This window comes from Pangasianodon hypophthalmus, chromosome 12, assembly GCF_027358585.1.
Source record: "Pangasianodon hypophthalmus isolate fPanHyp1 chromosome 12, fPanHyp1.pri, whole genome shotgun sequence".
Lineage (NCBI taxonomy): Eukaryota > Metazoa > Chordata > Actinopteri > Siluriformes > Pangasiidae > Pangasianodon > Pangasianodon hypophthalmus.
The window spans coordinates 18,601,096-18,628,753 of NC_069721.1; the positions used below are offsets into that span (position 1 = coordinate 18,601,096).

At 36.5% G+C, this 27,658-nt stretch overlaps 1 protein-coding gene across 1 annotated transcript in view; it reads left to right on the forward strand.

The window, feature by feature from the left end:
- Nucleotides 1–21,940, forward strand: part of tcerg1l (transcription elongation regulator 1 like) — a 90,242-nt gene extending 68,302 nt beyond the window's left edge. The window contains exons 6-14 of the mRNA XM_026915614.3: nucleotides 5,112–5,237; nucleotides 9,610–9,692; nucleotides 12,239–12,327; nucleotides 16,167–16,318; nucleotides 17,317–17,398; nucleotides 18,155–18,290; nucleotides 18,625–18,714; nucleotides 18,824–18,942; nucleotides 19,729–21,940. Coding sequence (XP_026771415.1) covers nucleotides 5,112–5,237; nucleotides 9,610–9,692; nucleotides 12,239–12,327; nucleotides 16,167–16,318; nucleotides 17,317–17,398; nucleotides 18,155–18,290; nucleotides 18,625–18,714; nucleotides 18,824–18,942; nucleotides 19,729–19,885 — 1,034 coding nt within the window. The 3' untranslated portion in view covers nucleotides 19,886–21,940. The remainder of the gene's footprint in view (nucleotides 1–5,111; nucleotides 5,238–9,609; nucleotides 9,693–12,238; nucleotides 12,328–16,166; nucleotides 16,319–17,316; nucleotides 17,399–18,154; nucleotides 18,291–18,624; nucleotides 18,715–18,823; nucleotides 18,943–19,728) is intronic.
- Nucleotides 21,941–27,658: the final 5,718 nt, after the last annotated feature.

Consider the following 27,658-nt stretch of genomic DNA (forward strand, 5'->3'; position numbering starts at 1 on the left):
TACTGTATATGTTAATGTTATATATATTCTTTATTGTTTAATCTGTTCATTGTTAGGCTTGGACTATACATGGCATCCACTATACAAATCCCTGTGAATTCACTGTTACTATAGAAACAATAACATATTAGAACGAGCAGATTACTATAAACCAGTAACTTGCCTTTTAGCTGACACTACTATGTCAAATTCACTAGTGCTGTGGTATAAAAGATTGTGAAGCAAAATTCAGGAATGCAGAACAACTACATTATGGGTTCAGATGAAAATCAGTTAAAATATGAAGTTCTTAGGTCACAGATTATGCAAATGACTTAAATATATCCTTGAATGATGAATATATATTATTCTTCCAGAGAAATGGCCCTGCTAGGCATTTAACTTGCCACTCATTGCCAGTCATTCATCAAATGGATAAAGCTATGTGCCATTATGTTTTTCTTTTTCCTCTCAAGAACTGGCATGATGCAGTGTTCCAATGTATTATTAAAAGATCTCTGCAGTAAGAGAAAAGTTTTAGAAGAATCAGTTTTAAGAAGAATCGAATCTGTATTTAACATGCTTGGCATGGTCTCACACTTGCAAATTTCTACCAATTTTCTTGAATCATGTATATGAAAGGATTTAAAGTTGATGGTTGATGTTGGGAGTGGGTTTAGTGTTCATATATTATATAAAAAATGACCATTATACTATTTTACTAACTCTTATTTTCCTATAAACCAGTGACTTTGCTTGTACAAAATTGTATAAACTTAATGACATCAGCATGTAATAAGTCAGTAAGCAGTAAATTCTCATAGAGAGACAGAGAAGTAGTAGCTAGACAATTAGATATAGGGATGTGATAGTGATTTTTGTCATAGTAAGTAAGAACTGTCCCATTATTTCCCAAAATATGTTGACTCCTCTAAATATAGGAGTCTGAAGACAAAAATATTCCACATCAGATTTTACTGAGAATTTTGGTTTGTCTTTATTCAGCCTCTCAAACGACCTTGTTTCTTTCTCTCTTACATCAAGCCTTTTATAGAGAGCTTCCAGACTTTATGACTCAAAGACTTAATAATAATAGATAAAGATAATGTCTCCACTTTCCATCAAATCACCTCTGACATTAAAAGGCGCTCTTACATCAAAAAGCCAAGATTTTTCTGCCCATCGACCCCTTTAGAAGTTTCTGCAGGTGAAGGTAAAGGAATGTAGGCAGCCAATGAGCCTTTAAGAGCAAATTTGTCCTTTTTTATCCTCTAAATATGCCAGAGCCAGGGGAAAATATCAGGTACTTTGGAGAATTGCATGTGCGTGTTTGACTGTTCAACACTGACGTCCTTCATTCTCCCCACATCTATTCACCCACTCCTATAATCTTCCCGTCTGTTACCCTGTGCAGGATGGAGCTTAGTCCATAACTGTCACACTCCTCTCCTAGTGAAGATACTGTGTTAAACTGAAGCTGTTCACCTTCATAAAACAAACATCTTGCAACATTCCACTGCTTATTTGTAGCAAGCGCATAGCTGAAAGCAAGACAGTATATATTTAACAGTTCATTATTCCGGGATAAATCAACTTATCTGGAGTTTTGGTTCTAAATCTAGCATTGATTCTCTTATGCTAATGACAATGACAAAAACAGTGTGTGTGCGTAGAGGAAAAGGGAAAAAAAAGCAACACATCTTTGCATAATGAATTAGCCAAACCTTCTTTAATGAGATTCTTTGGAAGATAAAACAAGATGTTCCTTCCTAGACTGTGTATGCAAACAACTGTGTGTAAATGGCTCGGTGAAACCCTGTATGTTGTCAGTATGTTTCATAACTTTACATTGCATTACAGATCAAAAAGAGATTTTTTTTTTCTACTTTTTTATGGAAGTCTCAAATTTCAGTGAGATAATGTGAGAAAATAAATATGTTTGCAAATGTAAAATATATATTTGGGGTCAGACATCCAAGACGTATTAAACATTGAAAAATCGTGGTGTGATGCAATGTGATACTACCCTAAAGTTGATGATTCTCAGGTGTTTTATTCATCTTATACCACGGCAATTAGTCACCATTAACCTTTTTTTATTGATTAATAAATTACACTGCATACATTTTATCCATTTATAGTTACATGTAGAGGAAAGTCCAAAAACAATTTAGTTCCTGTTATCACTTATAGCAGCTATAAACAGTCATTCCCTCACCAGAATCTCTTTATTCCTCTCTCTTGTAGTTAATTAAGCAAAAAAAAGTGCAGCTCTGTCCTGAAAACCTGGCCATGTCAGAAAACTAAAAAGTGACTTTCTGTTACAAAGTGCTGACACTGAAGACTCCTTCCATAAATAAAGATCTCCATACAAAAAAGGCATCATATTAATAATTACGCATTTCTTTTTTTCGTTCTTATATGTGGAACATCTGCCATACAATCTTACCATTTCTGTGTAACTTGTTACTATATATATATATATATATATATATATATATCCATTATAAGAATGAGGAACCACCGTCTGAGCTAATAGAAATTGAATCAACACCTTCTCACTATCAGAATCGAAAACACAATAGCACATCTTAACAAATAGCTTGCTTACTGGCTTATTGCAATATTTGAGGGGTGGCATACTTGTGCGGTTAAATAACAGGTAATCAACAGCACACAGCTAGTTTGATATGTCGTTGGATATTTTCATGTTGATATTGTCTCTGATGATGGCTTTGTGCTGCCCAAGGGTGTGACACACTCCTCTTAAGCTTTCAGATGGTTTAAAATGTGTTTCTGCTCAATGTCATATGTATAAAATGTACTTTTTGTTAATAGATATTCCTATTTTAAACCCCAGATTTAACATACAGCAAGATTATTCCTATATACCCTCTACAGGTTAATCTTAAATTATGATAATTGTATTTATTGGATTAAAATTTAAATTGGACGGATGCTGTTCATAATTCATTCTATTCAACAGACAAAAATTCAGCCTTTTATTCGTCTTTTCTCTTGGTCTGTCAGAGCCATAATCAAGTCATATTTGAAAAGGTTAATTATGTTTGACATTAGCTGTAGGCTTTTCAGACTGAATATGAATATACCATTTTAACAAGTAGAGGGAACAAGCTTCAGTTTGGTTTTTGCAAACCATTTGTTTTATTTTTAAGTAAAATTTCCCCTTATTCCCAGCAAATCTGTTTTTTAATTGCTATCTACATTGCAAAAGCAATGTAAACACATAAAAAAACAAAATGGGGAAGAAAATAAAGGTAAAATTGAACCCCTGACAGACAGTAATAGGTTATAGCTGTGTTGCAGTGGTGGCAGTTATTGATTTGGACACAATGTTTATCCAAAAATAGTAATGAATGATTAAAAACTCCAAACAAGCCCACACAAAATACAAATGTTGAGGCCAATAAAAAAAAAAAAAAAAAAAAAAAAAAAAAAAAAAAAAAGTCTGTTCCAACACAGATAACTATCACTGACAGGTTCATGCAAAGAATCCATGAGCTATTGTTTGTATGGAAAATGTTTGGCCAAACCAAAATGTCTGGCCGACCTGAATAATCATTAAGAATAAGATCTAAAAATATGGTGGGTGTTAATGGTAATGAAGGACATCACAAGCATCATTATTATATAGTGTACACATAAGCAGGAAAGTTTGATGCATTCCAAGGGAGGAATCCTACAACTATAGACCTTGATGCAGTAATCTGATGCATTCATGAGAGAGAGAGAGGGAGAGAAAGATAGCTGATAAGGCAGGCAGCGGTGTAAAGTCAGAGCTCATGCACATGGAATGAATGAATGATGAAGGATTCAGTAGATACACTCTTAGGAAATTTAGAACCCTTAAGGGCTCTTCATTTTCATCAATATGGAGGAACCCTTAATGGTTATATGTAGAATATGTAGAACCCTACAGCAGAGGGTTTCCCTATCAGCAAAGGTTTCAAGTAGACTCCTTATTTTGGAAGATAAGAACCCTTAATTATCCACTGAATCCTTAAAGAACCATTAAATCCTTGTAGAATCCTAGATGATGTCATGCGACAGAGTCAGAGACAGATGTAATTGCAGTTTGAAAGGTTTTTTAAAACTGCAGACAGATCCAAAAAACATTAAGCAAGCTCGAAAACTGGGACAGACAGAAAGTCAGGAATTAAGCAAGCAACAATTAAGAGGCAAAATCCAAAATCCAGAAACCAGGACAGCAAACACATAAACAAAGGTTTGGTAAGACAGGTTAGTGTACACTGAGCATTATCTTCGCAAAGATTTATTGTGAAACGCTGTGTATATATAGGGTGTGGGAAACAGGTGCGCCTTGTCAGTATTCGGGTGAGTGTGAACATGCCAGTGGGGAGAGGTCTGCAGTGGCCATGTTTGAATGCCGCAGTGTGTTCTGGGAAGTGGGGTTCTCTGTGGATTCCAGCATGACAGAAGAAAAAAAGCTATGCAATGATTATATATTTATAATCTATCTGTGGCTGGGGAGTGTGTGTGTATGTGTGTATATATATATATATATCACACACACACACACACACACTGTGTAATGGGCTGGTTTGAGAATTTTAGAAACTGCTAATCTCCTGGGATTTTCATGCACAGCAGTCTATAAAATTTACAAAGAATGCTACAAAATTCAAAACAAAAATCATCCAGTTAATGGCAGTTTTGTGGGTAGAAAACACGTTGTTGATGAGAGAGGAGAATGGTCAGACTGATTCGAGCTGACAGGAAGACTACATTAACTCAACAGAGGCACATAGTTGTTCAGTTGGGTTGAGATTACAAGAGTGTGAAGGCCATAGCATATGATTTACATAATTTTCATTCTCATCATACCTTTTATTGAGCTCTTATGCCTTATAGGGGGGTTGGGGTCATCCTGGAATAGACAGAAATATTGCATCATAGGATAAAGGTTTCATCACTCTTCTCTCGAAGGGGACTCAAACTATGTCAGCAAAATGCCTCCACAGCATGAGAAAGAGAAGGAATAAGTGAGTGCCAGAGAGAGAGAGAGAGAGAGAGAGAGAGAGAGAGAGAGAGAGAGAGTTTTTCAGCTTTTCCAGCACAATCTGAGTCTGTTTTCTCTATTTTACTCATAGGACCTCGAGGCTCATGGGAAGGTCTGCTGAGTCCTGTTCTGCCCACACAGCTCACTGCTGTGAGATCCCTCTCTGCCCCTGCTGTGACCCTTCTGACTGGTGACTGGAAAGATAAAAAGGCTCCAGGTGAGCTCAGCCTCGACGATCGAACTGTCTGAACTTCTGCCAGACTATGTAGAGCAACCAAGTTCACCAAAAATCATTGTTAATTTGTTGCAAGTTTACTGCTGATAGCACATATTGCAACTAGAGGTATAGAAATCAATAGGGGTATTTTTTTTCTCTCAATACATCTACAAGTATGGTACATCTACACTTTGGAAGGCTGATAAAAATGACTAATATTACTACTTTCTCCATCTTATCTATTCTGTTAATGTGGGGTGAGCTAATGAAGCACACTGTACAAAGCTTTCATTTGCACAACATCCATATTTAGATTAAGGCAGAGTCTTTTAGCAAATCATTTGAAATATGAAGGAAGAATGTGAAGGAACATTTTACTCTAAAAAGATGGCTCAAAACACATCTGTCAAGATGAAGAAAGCTAGGTTTTCAATTCCAAAATGCTTTCCAAATCCATAAGTTAAACAATTTTGTCATGGATTTGTAGAGGAGGAGGATTTTTTTCTTATACAAAGTGTAAACAAATAACTAAAACTGAAAACAAGAACCATAAACCTACACAGAAGATACAAGGTGAAAACATGCAGACTGAGTGAGGCTGTGGCACACACACACGACAACACACAGGCACGACAGCAACAAAAGCTTGACAATAAGATGCTGAAACACAGGAATTTATATAATGGTACTAATCAGGGTGAAATGAGATACAGGTGAGAGCGATTGAAAATGTGACGTGCTGAGGCCGATGGGAAGTGTAGTCTCATCGCCCCTTTGATGTTATCATGGCAGAGCAGCATCCTCAGCAGAGTAGGAAGGTAGAGCGATGTCTGTAGTGGACTCGAGTGGCATAGTGACGTCCGAGGCGGAGCAGGGAGACGGAGTGATTCCCATGGCAAGGCCATGAGCCAAAATGGTGTCCACTGCAGGGCAGAGGGGTAGGGGGATGTCCTCAGCGGAGCAAGGAGGCAGAGTGACGTCGCTCCACCCCCTTGTTCCACTGAGGACATCTTCCGCAGAGCAAGGAGGCAGAGGCGTGACAGCAACAAAAGCTTGACAATAAGATGTTGAAACACAGGAACGTGTATAATGGTGCTAAGCAAAGTGAAACGAGACACAGGTGTGAGTAATTGAAAACATGTGACATGCTGGGGTTGATGGAAAGTGTAGTTCAGCACCCCTTTGGCACTATCATGAGAAATATTTTGCTATGATTTGCTCTTGCTACCACATTTGGCTCAGTGTTACATCAGACAAAATCATGTTCCTGTTGGATTCCAGAGATTTGAGCCTTGTTTGTTGTCTGTCAGATGGAGGATTCCTTTCGTTAGAGCTGAGCAGATGATAGCATGCTGTGTAAGACAGACCTTGCGATGTGAGTGATTTGGTGAATGATAAATAGTAGAAAATAGAAAGTTCTGAAAATAGAGTTTTGCGACAAATGAGGGGGAAAAAGCTTAGTTTGACAGGGTTTAGTTAAAAAAAGAAAAAATACTGGAAGATGAGTGAATGTTATTCAGGATGGATGGATGGGTAAACAAAATACATCATATATATTATGATAAAAGCTTTATGAATTTTTGACTAATAGCCTAGCCTAAACAAAAAGTTAAGATGACGTGTTGAAACAACATTTAACATTAAATAACATAATAAAAATATTAACAATTATCTCTCCTCTAACTATAACTTTAACTATGTTACCTCTTATAAGTACTGAGTCATGCAAATTGTGACCTAAGTATTATAAAGTTCTTGGTTAAACTGAATGGCAGATAAAACTTAATAATCAGACATCAGTAGAATTCAGTTGGCACTGTCATTGTATTTATTTGCTGCTATAAACAGATAGTTGTTGAAGCAATTTGTACACGTATCATTGTGGTGAAATACCCTTTTGCTGAATTTTGTGGTCTTATTGATTTTCTGGTAAAATTTTATCATGCTGGAGAAGAAACAAATAGCATTTTATTTGCAGCGCTCCAAGTTTTATTGTACACCAAGACTCTTTTCACATTAATTCCTTAACTCTTATTCAAGATAACGTAAAGCCATACATTGCCTCGAGTCCTGAGCCAAACAGATTGGCATTTATTAAGTGTTCACAAAGACACTTAACAAAAGGGTTTCTTAAGAGGTCTTAGTGGAGTCAGGAGCTTTTGAATGCAATGATTTAAACATGGAAAACCCATTGCCTCCTGAAGTGAACCTCGGTGTGCTTTGCAGTCAGAACAATGACCAAATGTCAACGAAAACAGAACAATAATAAACCCCAGAAGCTGTGGAATGAGCTCCGGCAGTGGCACTGTGCTGAATTGCTTCACATCAATAACCAGAGGTTATAAAGGTTCAAATGTCTGCACACCCCAAAGAGTAAGATTAAATGCCAGAGACATCTGTACTTTCTCATGTGTCCATGGATTTGATAAGTTTCTCCAAGTTGTAATGAAAAGTCCCCACATTTTCGACTTAGATAGAAGTTCTGTTGGAGAATTCTTTGATAAATAAAATAAAGTACAACAGTGGCTTTACCTGAAGTCTCGGATACTGATTAACCCCTCACAAGCCAACAAACATGCTCTCTTCTTGATTTCAAAATAACACGGACAGTGTAACCAACAATTGGGTATCATTGGTATTGAAAGTTATGTTTTCAGGTGACACATGATTCAGGTAACATATTTTTGAAAGTTTCATTAGGTCTAGCAACACTTCTCATTTTATGTCTCAAAAGGAATTGCTTAGTTATTTTGTCAAGTATCAGATCATTGTTAAAGCGTAAAGAGCAAGGGCAACATAGCACAAAACACACAGCAAACTATATGCAACAGAAGCTAAGCAAAGAAACACAGAACTTGAATAGGGGTGCTAAGGTGAGAGTGATCAGGAAGGCATGTGACAGGGTCATGTAATTTGCTGGGGTTGATGGGGAGTGTAGTATATCATTGTCAGCCATCACCCAAAAGACAAACACAACAGCCGAAAAAAAAGAAAAAAAATTAAACAGGAAAAAAAAAAAAAAATGGTACCCATTTTATATTTCAGTTTCAAAAACCTTATATCCTTCAAAAACCTTATATCCTTTTGAATGATATAAAATAACACGGTTTTATTGACCAGTGTAACATTAGTCCACCGAGGCTAGCGTGGTGATGAACCCAAGTGCAGCTTTATTTAACAAAGTGAAAACCCAAAATACAAATAAAGACTTGACTTAACTTGGACAGACTTGACTTGGCTTGGCCAGACTAGACACAAACAGCTTGTAGGTTACAACATTAATACACAACAAGAGACAATTGCTACATGAGGGCTATATATACCAAACAATCAAGGACACATGACTTAACCAACCAATCAGAACAAGACACATAGACAAGGGCAACACATGACAAGATCACAGGAGGGGCAAGGAACACATGACTAGACAGGAACCATGACTAAACTCCAAAATAAAAGACATGAGAACAATGAACAAGAAACAACAAAACCCAAACCCCACGTTACAACCAGGAACAAGCTAAGGATTATGGGTTATTCATTTAATACAACAGTACTACAGCAATTTAATACTACAATTTGGAGGAGATAATTAAAAGAAATTAATGAACAAATAGTTGTGTGCTGCACTAAATTTCAATAGTTTCTCATTAATAAACCATTGAATGTCCCAACATCAAAATTCTGCATTTTCCAGACTCTAAGATAAATATGCAACAATTGTGTATCATTCATGAACAGCTACTGTAAATATGCTAATAATCAATTTTATCACATGATCTCTGAATAGGTTAAGTAACTGATTAAAAAAGAATTATTCAGTGTGCATTCCTTTTGGACTTTAGGAAACCTAGAAATGAAGATATTAAAAAACTGAAAATTAGACTGTGGCTCAAAGGGTTAAGTTTTACAAACTTTTTTCAGGGAAGAAAAAAACAACCTTGTGTTCCACAAAAGAGTTTAGAGATCATTTAGATGTGCTTATGAATGAATATATGATTGGCAGATCAAGTGAATGTGAATTACTTTGATTTTCTATAGTGCACACACACACACACACACACACACACACACAAACTTTTATGTCCAATGATGTTTTGCACCATTTACATTCTGTACTTGCCTTGTCTAGATTGCTTATAAATGAAGATTTGATTGGTGGACCAACTGCGTGTTTAAAGTACTTTAATTAGCCTACTTAACACCACTTTAAATTACATTGTCATTCTTGTGGACTGAAGTGTGGTTTAACATGCAAGCTCTCTGCTGATTGCACAGTGAATGCCTAAGACTGATGAGAATTTAAACTGGAAAAAAAAAAAAAAAAACTAAGAGGAGGAAGAAAGCTTAACATCTGCATACTTCCCCTTAGAAAACAAACTGGAATTGAGGAAGCCATCCTGCACAGGAGCACTGGTGCTACACTCTGATTCAACACCAAAGGACAAAGTCGAGGTTTGTGATCATCATTCACTTTCTCCTTCATTAGCTCTTTCTGATCATTATATCAGTGTAACCACTAACAGCCTCTAAATTGGCACAACTGTGCAGTTCATTTAATTTCCATATCTGGGGTTTGGCATGAATTGAATTTAACTGCTCATAAAAGAAAGTCAAACAGAAATATTAGAAGTGCTCCAATTTAGTGTGCAATTAAGATGGCTTCATTATCATATGTATGTGCTGAAAGGACAGAAGACTCTCCTTATAGGTTGGGCAAGTGTACTGCAAAGTTTCAGTGGTAAATGCACCATGTTATATAGACTGGAGGAAGATGCTCCTCTCTTTCAGATGTCTTGTGACTGAACCTAAAGAATACAATGATCTTACATTGGCTGATTACTATCAAAAAAGTTGTCCATAGGCTACAAGAGCCTCATGCTGCTAGATTCATTAGTGCATGCTTGAGTACTTAAGAGTTTTATTGTCATTCTTGCCATATATACAAGTATATAGGCAAAAGTCTTTGTGAAGTCATAGCAAAATGAGAATAGTGACATCTCTTCCTCACAGGGTCTTACACATCCTCAGAAGGTGTGTTCAGTGTTTTATACAATAGACTACAGTATTCACAGACTCAAAGTTAGGCACTAATTGAAGTGAAGTGAAGTGAAGTGAAGTGAAGTGACTTGTGGCCAAGTATGGTGACCCATACTAGGAATTTGTTGGTGAATTTATTGGTGAGTGTATATAACAGGTGTCACGTGTCATCAGCAAGTTTGCAACATGATCTTGTCTCCTATAGTCCTCAATGAACCACACTTCTACTTGTTGTGGCAAGGAAGTTCTTTTGTCCTTGGAGAGTTCATATTCTTTTGTTCTTTCTTTTGAGCTTTGCACTGGTGATATCATCTCATATCCTTGGCCTTCAACTCCCGAAATAATGTTTATTATTATTTTACAGTCTTCTTCTTCTTTCGGCTTTTCCCTTCAGGGGTCGCCACAGCGAATCATCACTCTCCACCTATCCCTATCTTCTGCATCCTCAACACTTGCACCCACTAGCTTCATATCCTCATTTATTACCTCCATATACCTCCTCTTTGGCCTTCCTCTTTGCCTCCTGCCTGGCAGCTCCATGTCCAACATCCTCCTACCAATATACTCACTCTCCCTCCTCTGAACATGGCCAAACCATCTTAATCTGGCCTCCCTAACTTTGTCCCCCAAATGTCCAACATGAGCTGTCCCTCTGATGTACTCGTTCCTAATCCTGTCCAACCTTGTCACTCCCAAAGAGAACCTCAACATCTTTTATTATTATTTTACAGTATTGTACTGTAAATGATTGGGCAAATAGGGCAGTGCTTTAGTTTACAGTAAAATACCAGGAAACACAATGCATAGGGATATCTAACATTATAGACATGAGTGATAATGGTAAAGATTCCCTTTATGTTGACATCTGAAAATTAATCAATCATTTTAGTGTCCTTTACTTTAGTGAATATTTTAGGAAAACACAGGCCCTGTTGGATGTAAGTTTATATTATATTACAATTTTCGATTTAGTAAAGCACAGAAATTTGTCTTTTTGTGTGAGTTAATTCAATGGTAGAGGTGGTTGAATCAGTATATACTAGTTGAGGGAAGAGGAGGCTCAGGGGTTAAGGTGTCAAACTACATAGCAGAAGGTCATTAGTTCAAATCTCTACACTGTGAAGCTGCCTTTAACAAGATCTATAATCTTCTACTGCTAGGTTGCTTTCTGTTTTAATTGTAAGTGCTTTAATTGTACTGTACATATATTTTACAACTTCACTGCCACTGCCACTATATTTCTTCAAATTTAAAAGTGTCTGTTTTTAAGAAAAAAAAGTGTATGGTTGTTCCGTCAAATTGCTAGTGCCAGTCTGTATAAAGGGCCTGCTCCTTTCAACTTTGTACACAATGCCACTTATTGGCCTTTCCAGACATTGTAATTAGCAAAATTTTCTCACAACACCGATTCATTTGGCCAGACACATTGCCGTTCAGCAGCCCCCAGTGTGGAGAATCGGTAATCTGTGTCATTTGGTCAGCCAGGGTTTTAGTAATTGACTGCTGTCTCTCCATTGTCGAGAGCTTAACATGTCTAAATCGTTTATCACACAGTAATATCTACTGCACATTTCGGGATTAGCCTCCTAACCCTTGTGCTAGGCAAGTTAATTGAACTTCACGTCTGTATAATCAGTGGAGTAAGAGTGCACAGCAAATAAACATTAATTGGGGATAAGACCTTTTCAAGATGGTGAGGTGACTGTTGGAGTATTTACGTTTGGCTTGCTGCCTTGTTGTGCTAAATTAAAGGTTTATTGCTGTTAAAGTGGATTCGAAGAGTGATTTGACTGTCACTGTGATTTATTTACTTTTTATTCATAAAATGAATTTGAAAACAATTTAAAACAAAACAGGGCTATTTGATTCTTTATATCTCAAAAATAAATGTGCACATCTGTAGAATAGTAATGCGGAATATGTGTGTGTGTGTGTGTGTGTGGGTGTGTGGGTGTGTGTAGGATGAGCAATTTAAGATTAGCATGGATATTGACAGCTCTCCTAAGGACCAACGGCCAGTTGCATCCACTCCAGTGCCGGGATCACCATGGTAAGTGATCATTTAGTAATTCATTCATAATTTAAAGTTTTCTTATATTATTGATATTAGGGCCCTGATTCACTAACATCCCAATGAAATTGTGCTAATGTGTGTGTGCAATGTGATAAATTGCACTTGCTATTAGTGGACATGTTGTGTGTTACATAACAATTTTAAGATGGGGTTTGTGCATGTCCTGATTGTGAGCTTGGATCTCAAATGGATCTCAGTAGGTGAAATTTGCCTCAGCTATAGGTAATAGTGTGTTAGGTATAATGGTAATGAATGGCTCAGAGACATATCAAAAAAGTGTTAAAATATGATAGGAACACGAAATACAAGAAACACGAGTCCCTATTCAATTGGCAAACATACTGGGTAATATTATATTGTCATTTAGATAAGCATTTAAATGAACCTTTATTAAATGGTTTAATTATGCCTTCAAATGTCAGAAATGGTCAAATTTAATACCTGCCTTTCCTCCACACACAGTCTCTGTTCTTTCATACTTATCAAGTTACACTTCAAGTGATATATTTTTTTTTCTGTTTGCCTTGTCACAGTGCTTTTTTGCACTTTTAAGTAGAAACATTCCAAATTGCATATTCATTAAGGCAAAAATGAAAACAGGTAAGGCATGCTATTTCACTCTTTTAGACACAATCAAAAGACACAACACTTTGTAAACATTGTTAATAAATCAGCTTGTACATTTTCTTGCTGTTATCAGTTTTACAAGTGCAAACCTTATATCAGTGCCTAAATCTTTACAATTCAGAGAATTCACACCAACATCGTTGCTGCATCTCTGTTGTGTGTTCCAGTCATATATGCACAAGTTAATATCCTCACCATCTCTTCTGCACTTGTGGCATCTAAAGTGCCACAATGCAGACAATTAAGCAGCAGATTTTAACTCACTTAATGTCTCCCCATCTCAGATCTGAATCAGAACAATACTGGTGTAGTGCAAGCCCATTATTTCCCTCTGGCTCAACAGCCCCTAGACCAAGTCCCTTCTCCCCTCAACACAAATTCAGTTTATAGCAGGCATAATGGTTTGTCTGTGTCAGTTTTTGTTGACTTGTGGGGCTAAATTCACTCGACAGGCTTTAGTTGATACATATTGTGGAAGACTGAGGCTCAGTAAGACTCTTGCCAAAGCTGCAGTGTGTTTATCTACCTCCTGCAATGCTCATATAGCACAAAGCCTTAAGGTGATTTAGGGTATAGAGTTTGTTTGGGTCCTGAGTCAGCTCCTTAAGCTGTGCTTTTGCCCAGATGTTTTATGTTACAACATGATTGGAGGAGTTTTATTGGTGATCTTATTAATATAGTAAGGACAAACAAAGTATCAGGCATCTACCATCTGTTTGTAATATAAATTATGCCATAAATAGATTATGCTGGCTTTATTGAAAGGTAGGATTTACAGTATTAAGTAAAGCAGGCATGACTATGTTCAGCAGGGTGCTCAGATCTGGTGATAGGAGTCAAAATAAAATGTCAGAATGTGTTTGTCATTCTCAGCATGAAGTCACATCAAATTACTTTCAGCACTCCAGAACACTGCATCATGTGTCCATGGCAGGAAACGTCTGAATCGAGACGATTTGTTTGAAAGTCATATAGGTGCTGTATATATTATGTGCACAGAAAGAGATGAAACGAAATTTTCAAAGGAAAGGCCCTAAATATTTAAACTGAATATTGATTTTATATTGTCTCCAGTTATGCTGAGATGAGACTAGACTTTTTCAAGGGTTCTTTGGATAAATAAGTGTTCTTATCTTCCTTTAAAGATTCTACTTTCAACCTTGTCTGATAGAGAAACAAACTGTTGTAGGGTTTTACATACAACCTTTACGGAGTTCTCCAGAGAGATAACCAAAGACCCTTACATTTTCTAAGACTGTACAGTAATTTCATAAAAGTGCTATAAAATTAGTGCTATGAGTGGAAATGAGTTTCATTTTAGTATAGGGGTCAGATTTCTTCAATAAGCAGAACATACCAGCAGGTGAACACTGAACAGACAACACACACACACACACACACACACACATACACACATATATATATATATATTTTTTCAAAAAAATTATTACAACACACATTATATGGCCAAAGGTCTGTGGACATCTGACAATGCCACCCATATGTGGTATGTGGTATGACAATGCCCATATGTGGGCAGTGGTAGTTCAGTGGTTAAGACGTTGGACTACTGATCAGAAGGTCATGAGTTCAATCCCCACCACTGCCAGGCTACCACTGCTGGGCCCTTGAGCAAGGCCCTTAACCCTCAACTGCTCAGATGTATAAAAAATGAGATTAAATGTAAGTCGCTCTGGATAAGGGCGTCTGCCAAATGCCATAAATGTAAATGTAAATATGTGGTTCTTCTCTAAACTGTTGCAACAAAGTTGGAAGCACACAATTGTATAGAATGTCTTTGTATGCTATAGCACTACAATTTCCCTTCACTGGAGCTAGGGGGCACAAACATGTTCCAGCATGACAACGCCCCTGTGCACAAAGCATGGTTCATGAAGACATGTCTTGCCAAGGTTGGACACTCGAGTGACCTGCACAGATCCCTGACCTCAACCCCACTGAACACCTTTGGGATGAGCTGGAAGTCCAACTGCACCCCAGGCCTCCTCACCTGACATCACTGTCTGACCTCACTAATGCACTTGTGGCAGAATGAGCAAATCCCCACAGCCACTCTCCAGAATCTAGTGGACAGCCTTCCCAGAAGAATGGAGGTTATTATAACAGCAAAGGGGGGACTAATGTTATGGTCAGGTGTACACAAACTTTGGACCATTTAGTGAAAGTCGTGCTTGAGTCTGATTGGTCAGAAGCTGTTGATTATTATTATTTTTTAATAACAACAGCTCTGACAGTAGTTCCAGCTGTATGGTTTATATTAATGTGCTTGTTCTAATTCGTTATCATTTCTATAGAAGATTACACAGGGACTTGGATATAGGACACGCCACATAAAACGGATTAAAACTTTTGTGTAATCATTAATCTGGTGACTTTTTTTAAGGAGATGTTAATTTAGCATTTTTTGAAGAAGACATCAATGTCAGATCTTTCTAACAGTGTGAGGTAAAGTTTGAAACATTTTCCAGCACAAAAGACAAAAAGAAAGGCTGGTGAGAAAGAAGAGGGATGAACTTGTTTCACGGATGTTCCACATCATTAAACTTAACTAGAAACAGATAAAAAGTATGACATGCTGTTTTTTAATTAATAAAACATTGCAAATGGTGGCAAATTGCTGTGTTATATGAGTAACAAAACCTTGCAGGATGTGCTGTTTGGGAACAATAATAAACTTCGTGGTGGTAACAATAATTTCACTTCATGTCAGGCCACATCATACCACCCCATCATAGAACAGTGTACCCCATCGTGTTTTATTTCTTACATTCTGCTTATACACATGTCTTTTGAAGCCATTGTGAAGATTAAAGACTTCATTTTTTTTTTTTTTTTTTAAATTAGATACTAGTTTTAGCTGTCTCTTTGGGGAAAGCCATATGGAAAATTTACGTATTTTGCTGTATATTTAGTTTAGAAGTTATATTCACATATAGATATATTCACATCTAAATATGTAGAAATGTATGAATATATTCACATATAAATACGTATAAGGAGTGGACATAAAATGGACATGGTTGACCTAACTGCTATACTGTGTGTCTGCGTGTATGTGTGTGTTTGTGTAATTATGAGTCTCCTTAGCTCTCTTTGTTTGCGTGTATGTACGTGTGAGTGTGTGTGTGTAAAATTGTGAGTCTCCTTAGCGCTCTTTGTGTTTGCAGGTGTGTGGTTTGGACAGGAGATGATAGAGTTTTCTTCTTCAACCCCACCATGCAGCTGTCTGTATGGGAGAAACCAGTGGATCTAAAAGACCGGGGGGACCTCAACAAAATCATTGAAGATCCTCCACATAAACGCAAGAAGGACTTGTCAGGTAAGGTTGTGTGCTTGGCATGGTGCCATTAGAGTTCAGCATTATTGTGCTTTTGAGTTTGCCAGTGCTGAGCCTGTTACCAGGGCAGATCGCCCAACATATTATTTCATTGAAGGACAAATTAACGATAGATTAGGTTGGTACACAAGTGTCTATAAGGGAATTGATCAGTGGGTGCCAATGTTAAACCCCAAACCTTCCATTTCAGGTGTCAGTTTGACAAACTCATATTACTTGCAATTCCTGCATAAACATAATGTTATTTGCCAAGAAGGATAATGCCCCAAAAAATATTGATTGCTGTTTACATAGATTAGCTAATAAGAGATAATCTGATGTTTCTGCCTCGGCACATATTGAATTAGTTCAGATCTTGTCTGGAAGTTATTACGTGGCTGACTACATTTCCCTGAAGCTTGTATGCTTTTATTGATTTAGTCTTATTGCAGTTGCTGAGTGATTAGTTATTGATGTTTCCACTTCTCAATTCAGACAAAAGATAGATGGAATTAGACTTATCAGAGTTTATTATATTGATTGATATTATGAAATTTTTCTTTTTTTACATAATTTTAATTTAGCCTGCTGACAAGCTCACCATAGATGGTCAGATATTAAGATGATGGCTTTAGAATGAATGTGTGTGTTTTATAATGCAAAATAAATGAGTAGAGAAACACTGTTACTTGCTTTTTTGTCAGGTTTTAGTTATTTAGATAGTTTCAGCACTGTCTTTCATTTTTATATGCTTCTGAAAAAAGTTCTTAAAAAATGACATACCTTGAGATAAACAATTTGTTCAGGATTCATGAGACTATTTGAATGGCACATTTACTGGGCCTTTATAATGCATTCCTAAGCATTGCAAATATTGTATAATATATTGCTCCATATTTTACTAAAAGCACACCACCACATTCATAAAGCTTTGAGATGAAGTATCCTTTTATCTATTTTTTTTATCGTAAAAATGTATTTATTTATTTTTTTATCTGCAGAGGACGGCTCAAATTCCCCCTCAGCCGATGAGGATGAACATGATGATGAAGGAGACCATATTTCAAAATCTAAGCGCAACAAGTATGTCCCACATTGCAACGAGTATGACTCTTATTGGCAGAAAAATCGTTAAATACGGTATGTGATATAGAGTGCTTCGACATCAAAAACCCATTGGATGTTGAATTAGTCAAATCAGGCCAGAAATAGAGGGAGGAAGGAAGGAAGGAAGGAAGGATGGAAGGAAGGAAGGAAGTGGAACTGGACGGAACTGGAACTGTTTTATTTATTATTATATAACCTTGTCTAAGCTTTCTTTCTGCAAAAATCATGTTGTGTAGAAAGTCAGTTTAACAAGCACAGTGGTGAAAACAGTCAGGCTGCCTAAACTTTACTTGGGATTGAGATACATGAAAGAGATACATGAAAAAAGTTCAGGAACGCCTGACACATGTATGCAGAGTTTTGTCTGTTTGAATGGAACTCTGGTGCATTTACCTCCTCGGTCCGGTTTGTCACCTTAGGTGCAAACCAACACAACTGGTCCAATACTACCTGAGCAAGGTGGTCCTGATCCACTTCCACATAAACTCTAGCACAATTTTACTGCATTGAGGAAGTGATTTGATCATGAATTGCCAACTTTGTCTTGGAAGGTGATATGTAAGATTGGATTTTTATGTAATTTCTACAAAGAGTATGATTGACATTAATGAAATTATAATTAATTAAATAGCAGGCCGAGAACAGAAGCCTGTTGGAACAGTTAGAGGAAAACACCCATGATATACTCTACAGGTTGAACAGATGTCTTTTTCATTATGTCTTCCAATTAAGATTGGAAGAGCCAGCTAGTAATTCTGCATCTGCCAGTGAGGAGGAGAATACAGAGAGGTGCACAGCGTCCAATCAGATGGTTCTTCCACTTGAACTGCGGATCACGCACTTCAGAGACATGCTCCTAGAGAGAGGGGTGAGTGCACTAAAAGCACTTTACAAAACCTTTATTAAGCAACAATATGAAGTTATAAGAACTCCAGCAGAGGTGCATTTCATTCAATATGGCTCCAGGGCCATATTAAAATTCATAGTGAGTTTTGAGTGTTAATTTCTGAGTTATAATGAAGATCGCTGGCTCTGCATTAACCCTCTAGATCAAAGAATATTTTCAATGTACATCAATTCTCCTCACTATATAGTTTAATATGAACCAGAGTAAACAGATTTTAGCTGACACTTGGGCATGTGATATTATTACCTTTATTATTGCTTGCATGCACATATTTGTATTTCCATCTCAATATCAGGTGTCTGCATTCTCAACATGGGAGAAAGAATTACACAAAATTGTGTTTGACCCACGTTACCTGCTCCTGGGGCCAGAGGAGAGGAAGCAGGTAAGACTGGGTTAAAGATCTTCATTTGAAACTTGGCCTTACTAACCTATATATTATCATTTTAATGCCCATTTCTGAATCCAAATCCTGTCTCTCTTCTCCTTGGCAGATTTTTGATCAGTTTGCCAAAGCGAGGATAAAAGAAGAATACAAAGAGAGAAAGAACAAACTCCAGCATGCAAAAGAGGAGTTCAGGAAATTACTTGAAGAGTCCAAAATTACATCCAAGTATGTACCTGTGCTATCCTCTTATTGTCTCAATTGTTATATTAGCACAATGTGTACCAGAAAGGAAAGATATTGCCCCAAAATCTTGACCTGAAATTTATATATTCAGCTATTGTGTTAATAATGGATGTGACGTGTGGCACAAGTCTAAGCCTCTTTGACTCGGGATGTTTGATCTTGTTACTTTTTGCTACTTCCCGGAAGGAGTGAGATCAAATTCAAGTCTGTTTACTTTTCCCTACTTTCACAATGTGCTTTCTGGTGATTCATTTATACCTGTGACACATTTACCTTTTACAGAATTGAGAAATACCTGGATGAAACACGTATGAGTATTAATATTAATTGATTTCTTAATGAGAGGAAATGTAACTTTTAAAATGTGCCAATACAGAGATAACGAGAGACAAATGATCTCACATTTCTCCTAAGACACTGAACGTTCTAAGTCCTTAGCCACACCATTACGAACTAAAAGTTTTGTGTCAGCACTGAACTCAAAGCCGAAGTTTGGCACAGAAAGCTAGTGTGAAAGAATCGCTAATGTGTCTGGATGTTGATGATTCCCTTGTATCCATTTCCTTTAGTCCAATGAATGAAAATAGGTCAGAACTCAACTCAAGTTCATATCCAGCCACCAAATCAACAATAACCAAACCACAGCACAGGGAGATGAGCAGCACATGTGCGAATGAGCAACAGTATATCATCATTGCAGTGAAATGGAAAATTGGATGGCTCCAGCAGCCTGTGACAAGCTGATTTATTCCTTCTTTTTTCATGTAGGTCAACTTTCAAAGAGTTCTCAGAGAAGTACGGCCGAGACCCACGCTTCAAACGCGTTCCCAAGCAGAAGGACCAGGAGCTGCTTTTCTCCCAGTTTGTCAGCGGGCTCAAGAAGCGTGATAAGGAAAACCGAATGAGGCTGAGAAAGATGAGATGAAGCCTCAATAGGCTGTGAAATAAACTATTTTGTTTTTTACAGAATGCCTTCTTGACAGGAATCAAGTCAAACTGCACAATGACACAATATGCCACTGCATCTGACTAAGTAAATGAAACCCATTGCAGCGTCTGCAGTTTTTATTTGAACTCTGGATTTTCAGAACAACAAACGCACAAACAGCAAAGCACCAGAACCAGCCAGGTTCAACTTTAGAGGTAATTCAACTCTGAGACTGATCTGTTTCATATTGAAGCTCTTAAAATTCAATGTTGCAAGATGTCATAATAATAATAAAAAAAAGATAAAATAAAATAAAGTGTATTTCAATAAATAGACAGACTGTACTGTTGGAAGCCATTGACCTGAGCATACAGGTATTAAGTGATTTTTTTAAGGACTGTAAATACATGTTGAGAAGTGTGCACTGTAATGAAGTTTTGTGGACGTGTAATGTGAAGTATGTGGAATGTCACGGCAGAATGTCTGATTCTCCACAGCATCTGTGAGAGTTGCCAAGTTGTCATGTTTTGATGGATTTTTTCACGTTGTCTAAAGTGTTCATTGTGATTAAAATTGTGATTGCTGTTGGAAGATTGAAATGATATAATTGACATCTCTTTAAATCAATCACCTCTTCTTGAATTTGTTCTAAAATCTGAATTCTTGCCAGTAAATTTTTAAGCTTACACTACATAAAATGTAATAGTGAACAACATCATTTATTTATCACAGATGCTATTTGTTCCCTCAGCAGAACCAAGATTTTAATGTTTCTGGTTTTGAGTTCCAACACCAACACAATGTTCCTAAACTGGTTAGAACAAAATAATTATTAGGCTGTATGTAAGCCTAATGTAATAAAATTGTGGATTTGGAAAGATTTTTAGACCATGAAGCTGTATTTGTATTGATATGGGCTCACACACACACACACACAAGGAATTTTCCTACTTGTTTTCCAACAGTAGCTATGAAATAGTCCAGAGGTTGCTATTATCAGACGTCCAAATGTAATGTTACACATTACGAATATAGTTAGCAAAGTTTCCCTATTTAAAAATTACATAGACATGCTAAGTGGCTAAATGCTTATCACTAGTCTGGGTTAGCTACCTCTCTGTCTAATGTAACTTTATCATAATGAAATTTTATACTGAGAAGAGAAGGTGTTTATTTATTTATTTTTGTTTAATATATGTCATTTCCTAATTCATGAACTGGAATTATGTAGCATTATAGGTTTGCTGTACAGCAAGCACAGAAAGCATTTAACATTCAGGGTGGTGAAATTCTAACCAGAATACATGCACGCTAACTAGCTATATGTTATCATTCTTGTTTTAGCAGTGGCAGCTGTAGTTGCAGTTAAGGCTGGGTGCACACGACATGACTTTCAAAATCCCAGAATCGCTGACCATTTCACAGTACACGACTTTTACTGCTTGTGATCAGTTGTTTGGTGTTGTTAGGGTGTGCAAACAGACGAGGCTCACACATTGCAAGATCTTTTACTTGGAGGGATCCTTGCTAAAGGGTGCCTGATCCCCAAATCCCACTTTCTCATGAAAATAAATGTCAGAGCTGTCTATCATGTGACTTTGTGACTGTGTCACTACTTCATAGGGAAACAAACAAACAAACGAAAATTGAAATAGTAGAAAATGTGAAGGACATATTGGTCAGGGAGACGCACCCAATTATTATTTGTTCTGCAGCAAGAACTGGAAACATACAGGGCAAACACTAATTATTTTTATACCATGCCCTGCCAGGAATCATGTCATGTTTGTTTTATGTTTTTATTTTTGCAGATCCTAACATCCACTTGGGTATGACATGCCAAATAATTTCGTACAGAACCAATATTATTGCGCTTACATTTTGCCCTCACTCTCCCACACAGCTTGATGATTAACTAGGTTCACGTGTGCATGAGAGCAGATGAATCTGATTTCCTCTTGGGTTCTCATTGGCTATTTCTCAAACATGCTTGAAAATATCAGAGCCTTGGTGATCACGCACAGACTGAGGAAATCACATCGCTACATACTACTTGAGCAGTTGCCCAGGAGTGTGTACCGAGTAGTCGCCAGGATTGGGGGAATAGTCGCTTTGCCCCAAAATTAGTCAAGGACAGAGACATTGGAGCTAAAATCATTTAGTGTACACTATAGGAGTCCTGAAACTCGGCCACCCTCAGCCCCCTCTCTTCACTCTTCCTTGACAGAGTGTATAAAACAATGCATTGAAAGAAATCACATCAGAGTTAATAAAGCATTTGGTGGACAAAAACAACTGGGAATGAGACATAAATAATAAAAGGTATATACAAAAAGGTATTAACAAGTAACATATTTAAAAAAAATATTCAGAAACAGGAAATTTATAAGATGATTATGTTTTAAGTTATGTTTTCGTTCATAGCAAAATACAGTTTAGGTTTTCATTTTTGTTCATCGAATCGGTTTGAGACTTGATGTGCACTCAAGTGAAAATAAGGAATAATTCTGTTTGCACACATTAACATTCTCAGTTCCTGTCCTCTAATTTGCCTAATGTTAGCTTGAAAGCAGTTAGTGTTCATTACAAACAGCTAGCTTCAGTAGTCAAATACTGCTGGTGATTGGCATTACCTCTATGATAATTACTTTACTAACACTACTGAGGTGCTTCATTCGAGTTTGTCCAATGTTGCTAAATCAGGAAGTGCCAATTCTGTTATACTGTTTTTGTACGTGTTGAAGGATGTAAAAAGCTATACTATGTGGCCTATGCTATTTCCATATGGGTATAAATAGAAACACTGTTTATACTTAATTTATTGGAATATGCTCTATTTCTTATTCTACAATGCACCATATGCAATGCCATATTATTAATGTGTAACCTTACAGTGTAGTGTTGTGCATTAATGTTGACATTATTTTGACAGAATAATTAGTAAAACTGTTCACAAAATCACAAATTTCACCTTTAACTGTGAAAAGTTGCACTCAGCATGATGCTGATTGGAACCAAAGTCTTATGAGACTCACAGGTTTCCACTTGGCTTCATAATCAAACTTCATTCACAGCTTCACTAGTTCTCACATGCACATACGTGAGAAAGAAAAATTGTTTTCTCTCTCATTTTCTCTGCATTTTTTTTTCCAGCTGGGTTAAACCTTTGTTTTTTTAAACACATCCATATACAACATTCACCTCAAAGGTTTATCTACTAAAGTCAGATTACAGTTACAACTCACAAATTCATGTCCCTGGATGACTTCTCAAATTTATTATAGACAAAATTCACAAGTGGGATAGATTGGTCATTCAAGCTCGGAAGCTGTGGAGACAGAGTAGGGAAAAATAAAAAAAATATGTTGACTCAGAAAGGTTTTTACTTATTAAATATTTAAGCACCTTAATATGCAAGTCAGCATGACAACCAGACAGTCAAAAGATAATTTTCCAATTATCCAGCCAATTACCTCCTGGCAACTGGGAGGTTCAGAATGAGCACAAAAAGGAGCAAAGACATTTTTAGGTGTGTTAGAGGTTTAAAATGCACATTGACAAAATGCAATATTTGGGAGGAAATTCTCTTGAGAATTGAAGTTATCTTATTTAAAAGCCTGGTTTAATAGTCTTCCCGAGTACAGAGACAGGCTTATTATAATGGAAGACCATATAAAAATGCCATTAAGACTATTTCAAATGGCTAAATAATTAGTGTAAATGTTCATCCGTAGATTAAGAAGTGCAGACCTGAATTTATCTCAGCTAAAATAGGTTTATATAAAAGCATCTTTCTTTTTTTAGGGCCGGTTCTATTGTGTCGTATAGTATCTGAAAAGCAGACGTTCAGATTAACATTAGCATAGTACAGCTGTGAGCTGCCAGTTTATCAGCCTTGGAATTTCAGGAAGATGTTCACAATATGGCATGAATTTGCAGTTTCATGTTTGAAGATGCTCTTTATAGATGAGATGCATGGCATTACACAATATATATTGTATATGTACTTATGGAAGATAAGTTGTATAGAATCTCATTGCTGCTTTAAAAGCAGGACAAAGATCATGAAGCAAGATAAAGCAGTCAGCTCAGATTGATTGAACCCATTTGCAAACGTGGAAAAGTCAACAGGTCTTCTCCATCATTGCCACCTCTCTAAAACACAGCTATAGGTAATTGCAGAAGCTTCAGGCTGTGTGTGCTAGAAGTCCATTATGGCTCCTCAGCAGGAAGCTAGACCCTTTGGTTTCATTTCATGCATCCATCTACACTGATCCATTATTGAAATTGCAAGTGATTCAAGCCATAATATATACGGGAGAAACAGTGGGAAATAGCTGGTGCTGAAGAAAGATCATCCATGTCCTCACAAGGCCCTGGCATCGATATAAAGCGTATGCAAATGTAGACATGAGAGAAGAAGACATTCCTGTGGGATCTAACATCAGCAAATCATGTCATCTTACTGACATGTATGCCATTTAAGTGGAGTGCTTTAGCACAGAACAACCACCACTAAAGCATGTACGCAGCCATCTGGGCAATACACTCCTTCTGCCTGTGTATAAATTACATATGCATTTTCACACAGACATTATCACCAACATTCAAACGTCCTTAATGACTGAAAATACTATGGTGTTGTGCAGCACGTGCATGCTGAACAGATGTAAAGCAGCTAAACAGACAAGCAATGTTTCTAAGGCAGAGGATGAATCACAACGTCAGCCAGTACAGCGTCAAGGGAAAGAAGTCACAGGGGAAATTAAATGAGATTTCATCTGAAAGAGCAGCTCAGAGGTGTTTTCCCCCTCACTGATGAATGAAATTCGCAAGCATTTGGGGTTGTAGGAATTCCAAAGAAGTCCAGAGACAAAGAGAGACAGATAGATGAAAGGAAAGAAAGCAGACACACATTAGGTACATTAATGTTAGTGCAGAATCATTACTAAGAAGGTGTAAATAATATGACATTAGTCTACTTATCTTTTATAATATGTCAACATTATGATGTACAAACTGAATATAAAAATAACAGTTAAAAGCATTTCACCTCAGCCATCAAAACAGATGATTTCATGAAAAAATAAGAGTAAATGGTAACACTTTTTAATGCTGTTTAATAACTCCTGGGTATCTATGCAGCAACCGGGTAGGACCTAATGAGTAGTACTACATTAACACCTAGGTTACTACTATTAACTATTAATGACTACTTGGTAATTAATAAGTAATAAAGTAATGGCCTAGTAGTTCATTTTGAACTAAGCAACAATTTACCCATTCTTATAAAAAGGTTTTACTTTACAATACTTTGATCATTCCAGATCATTATTAACTCCTAGGTCATTATCTAACATACACAAATGATTTACTCATTCAGTAATATTTGGGGGAAAAAATGTCTCAATGGCTAAGGAAGTAATACACATACACAGAGTGATGTATTTATTGGAGCAATCTCCTTGTGATTGTGGGCAGTGATTATTCAGAAGGAACATTTCAGAAGGAAGGACACACTTACTCCTGGGAGGTAGTAAATCTATTCTACTAGGGTTATCCTATTCCATTCTATCTTATCTATTCTACTAGTGTCCCACTAGTCTTATAGCTATTGTCTGATTTGAAGGCCAATGTGCAAATTGGCTCATATCGCCACATAAATACTCAGAGACCTCAGAATACAGGGTGTGCTGACTTCCGCCTCCTCCAGTCACATGTTATTATTATAAACATAAAGATTTTTTTTTTCAAAATATACTGTAATTACTGAAATGTTGGAGTAGGCCACTTTTCATCAGCTAGTAGTTCTTCATTAGGAAGACACGACACTATTTGAGCAGCTGATGTGATCAGTAATTAGCTAGGACTTCTCCACAGATATGCATACATTATATGACTCAGTAGTTTTTGCTTACATTATAATGTAATGTAACTACCAAACCATTTCTGTATAATAATAATAATAATAATAATAATAATAATAATAATAATAATAATAATGATGATGAACTACCAAACCATTACTTTATCATTACTTACTGAATAATTACCCAGTGACTAAGAGGTTAACATAGTACTATTAATTTCTTACTTCTTAGTCCATGCATAGTTACCTAGGAGTTATTGAACAGTTTTGTAAAGTATTACAGTGTAAATAGTAAATGAGAAGACTTGGAAAAGGTTTCAAAAACAAAACAAAAGAAATTGAGAGAAGAGCCACCGCAAACACCAGCTCTTTTAATACCTCATGGGCTTGGTTGCCATACTGGAATTTACAGTAATAATGGCAAGCTGTCATTCATCAACTGGAGTCATACATGAAAGAGCAGTGCTAATGTTTCCTCTGTCTCAAGGCTTTCTCTGCCTTCACCTCCCTCATCTGATTTGGGAAAGGCAAGGGGTTTCTGACCTACTCCTCTAAATACATTTCCATCTCATAAGGCATGGGATAAGGGAATGTTGAAATATTAGCAAAGTTCAGGTCTAGCAAATGGCAGGCATGAGCTGTTTATCATGTTTTCTTTTCCATAATGACTTTACTGTTACCTGTTATTATTCACAAATTCATCTCACAATATATTATTCAGTGACTAAGTAATGAATAAAACACAATAGGGTGGTCTAATTTGGTGTTTTCCCACCCCATAGTTGATTATCTTCCAAATATCACCACATTAACATATTCATTCATTTTCATCTAAGTAATACAGTTTATAGTTACATTTAATGTTGTGGAACATCCGCAAAAAAAAGTTGTAGCTGTTATCACTTATGTTATCCCTCACTATCCTCTCTTGCTTCTCTCATGTTACCAAGATACCAGAAGTCACATAGTTCTCTGTCCTGAAGACTTTCCTGTGGTGAAAAACCTGTTACAAAGCACTGACACTGGAGACTCCTTTCATAAGTGTGTAAATAAATGCCTCTTTTCAAAATGTATATGTTTTCTTTGTTAAATAACATGTTTTGTATTCAGTTAATTATTAGCCTTATATTATGCATAATGGACATTCCATCATACAAGTCCCTGTGGATTTAACCCCCTTAGAACAACACATTAATATAAACCTGATTTGAATTACAGCCAGAAGAACTGTAGAGCTGCTGTTTATAACAAATAAATTAACACCTTCTGACCAATCAGATTTGAGATTTCAATGGTGCTGTGATATAATATGACATACAGTAAATACAGCAAAACTAATAGGAAAGTACGAAGGTACAAGAGTTAGGAATTTAAATCTGGGCCTGATGATGACTCATGGTTTGAAATTAAACTTCCATAGATCTGTTGAGGAGAAAAAAAAAAAATACAGCTATATGATAAAAAGCAAGCACTCAAACACTAATTAATACTTTATCACCAAAATACTAATTAACACTTATCTTCAAGCACTTAGTACTTGAAAAGTACTTGAAAGTAGTTACTAAATTATTTCAAAACTAAATTATTTGCTTCCATTTTAAAGATTAAATCTTTTTAATCCATTGAGATAAAATGGTTCTAGGCAAAAAAAAAAAAAAAAAAAAATATATATATATATATATATATATATATATATATATATATATATATATATATATTTACACACACACACACACACACACACACACTCTACACAAGACACTACACTATACACATAACTGGCCAAGCCTTCAAACATTAAATCAAAGGATCCTTGATTCTTTTTTTTTTTTCCCTGAAGTGATGAAGGCAAGTGAAGGTCCCACTTTTGTGAAACAATGTTAGATTTTAGGGCTGATTAC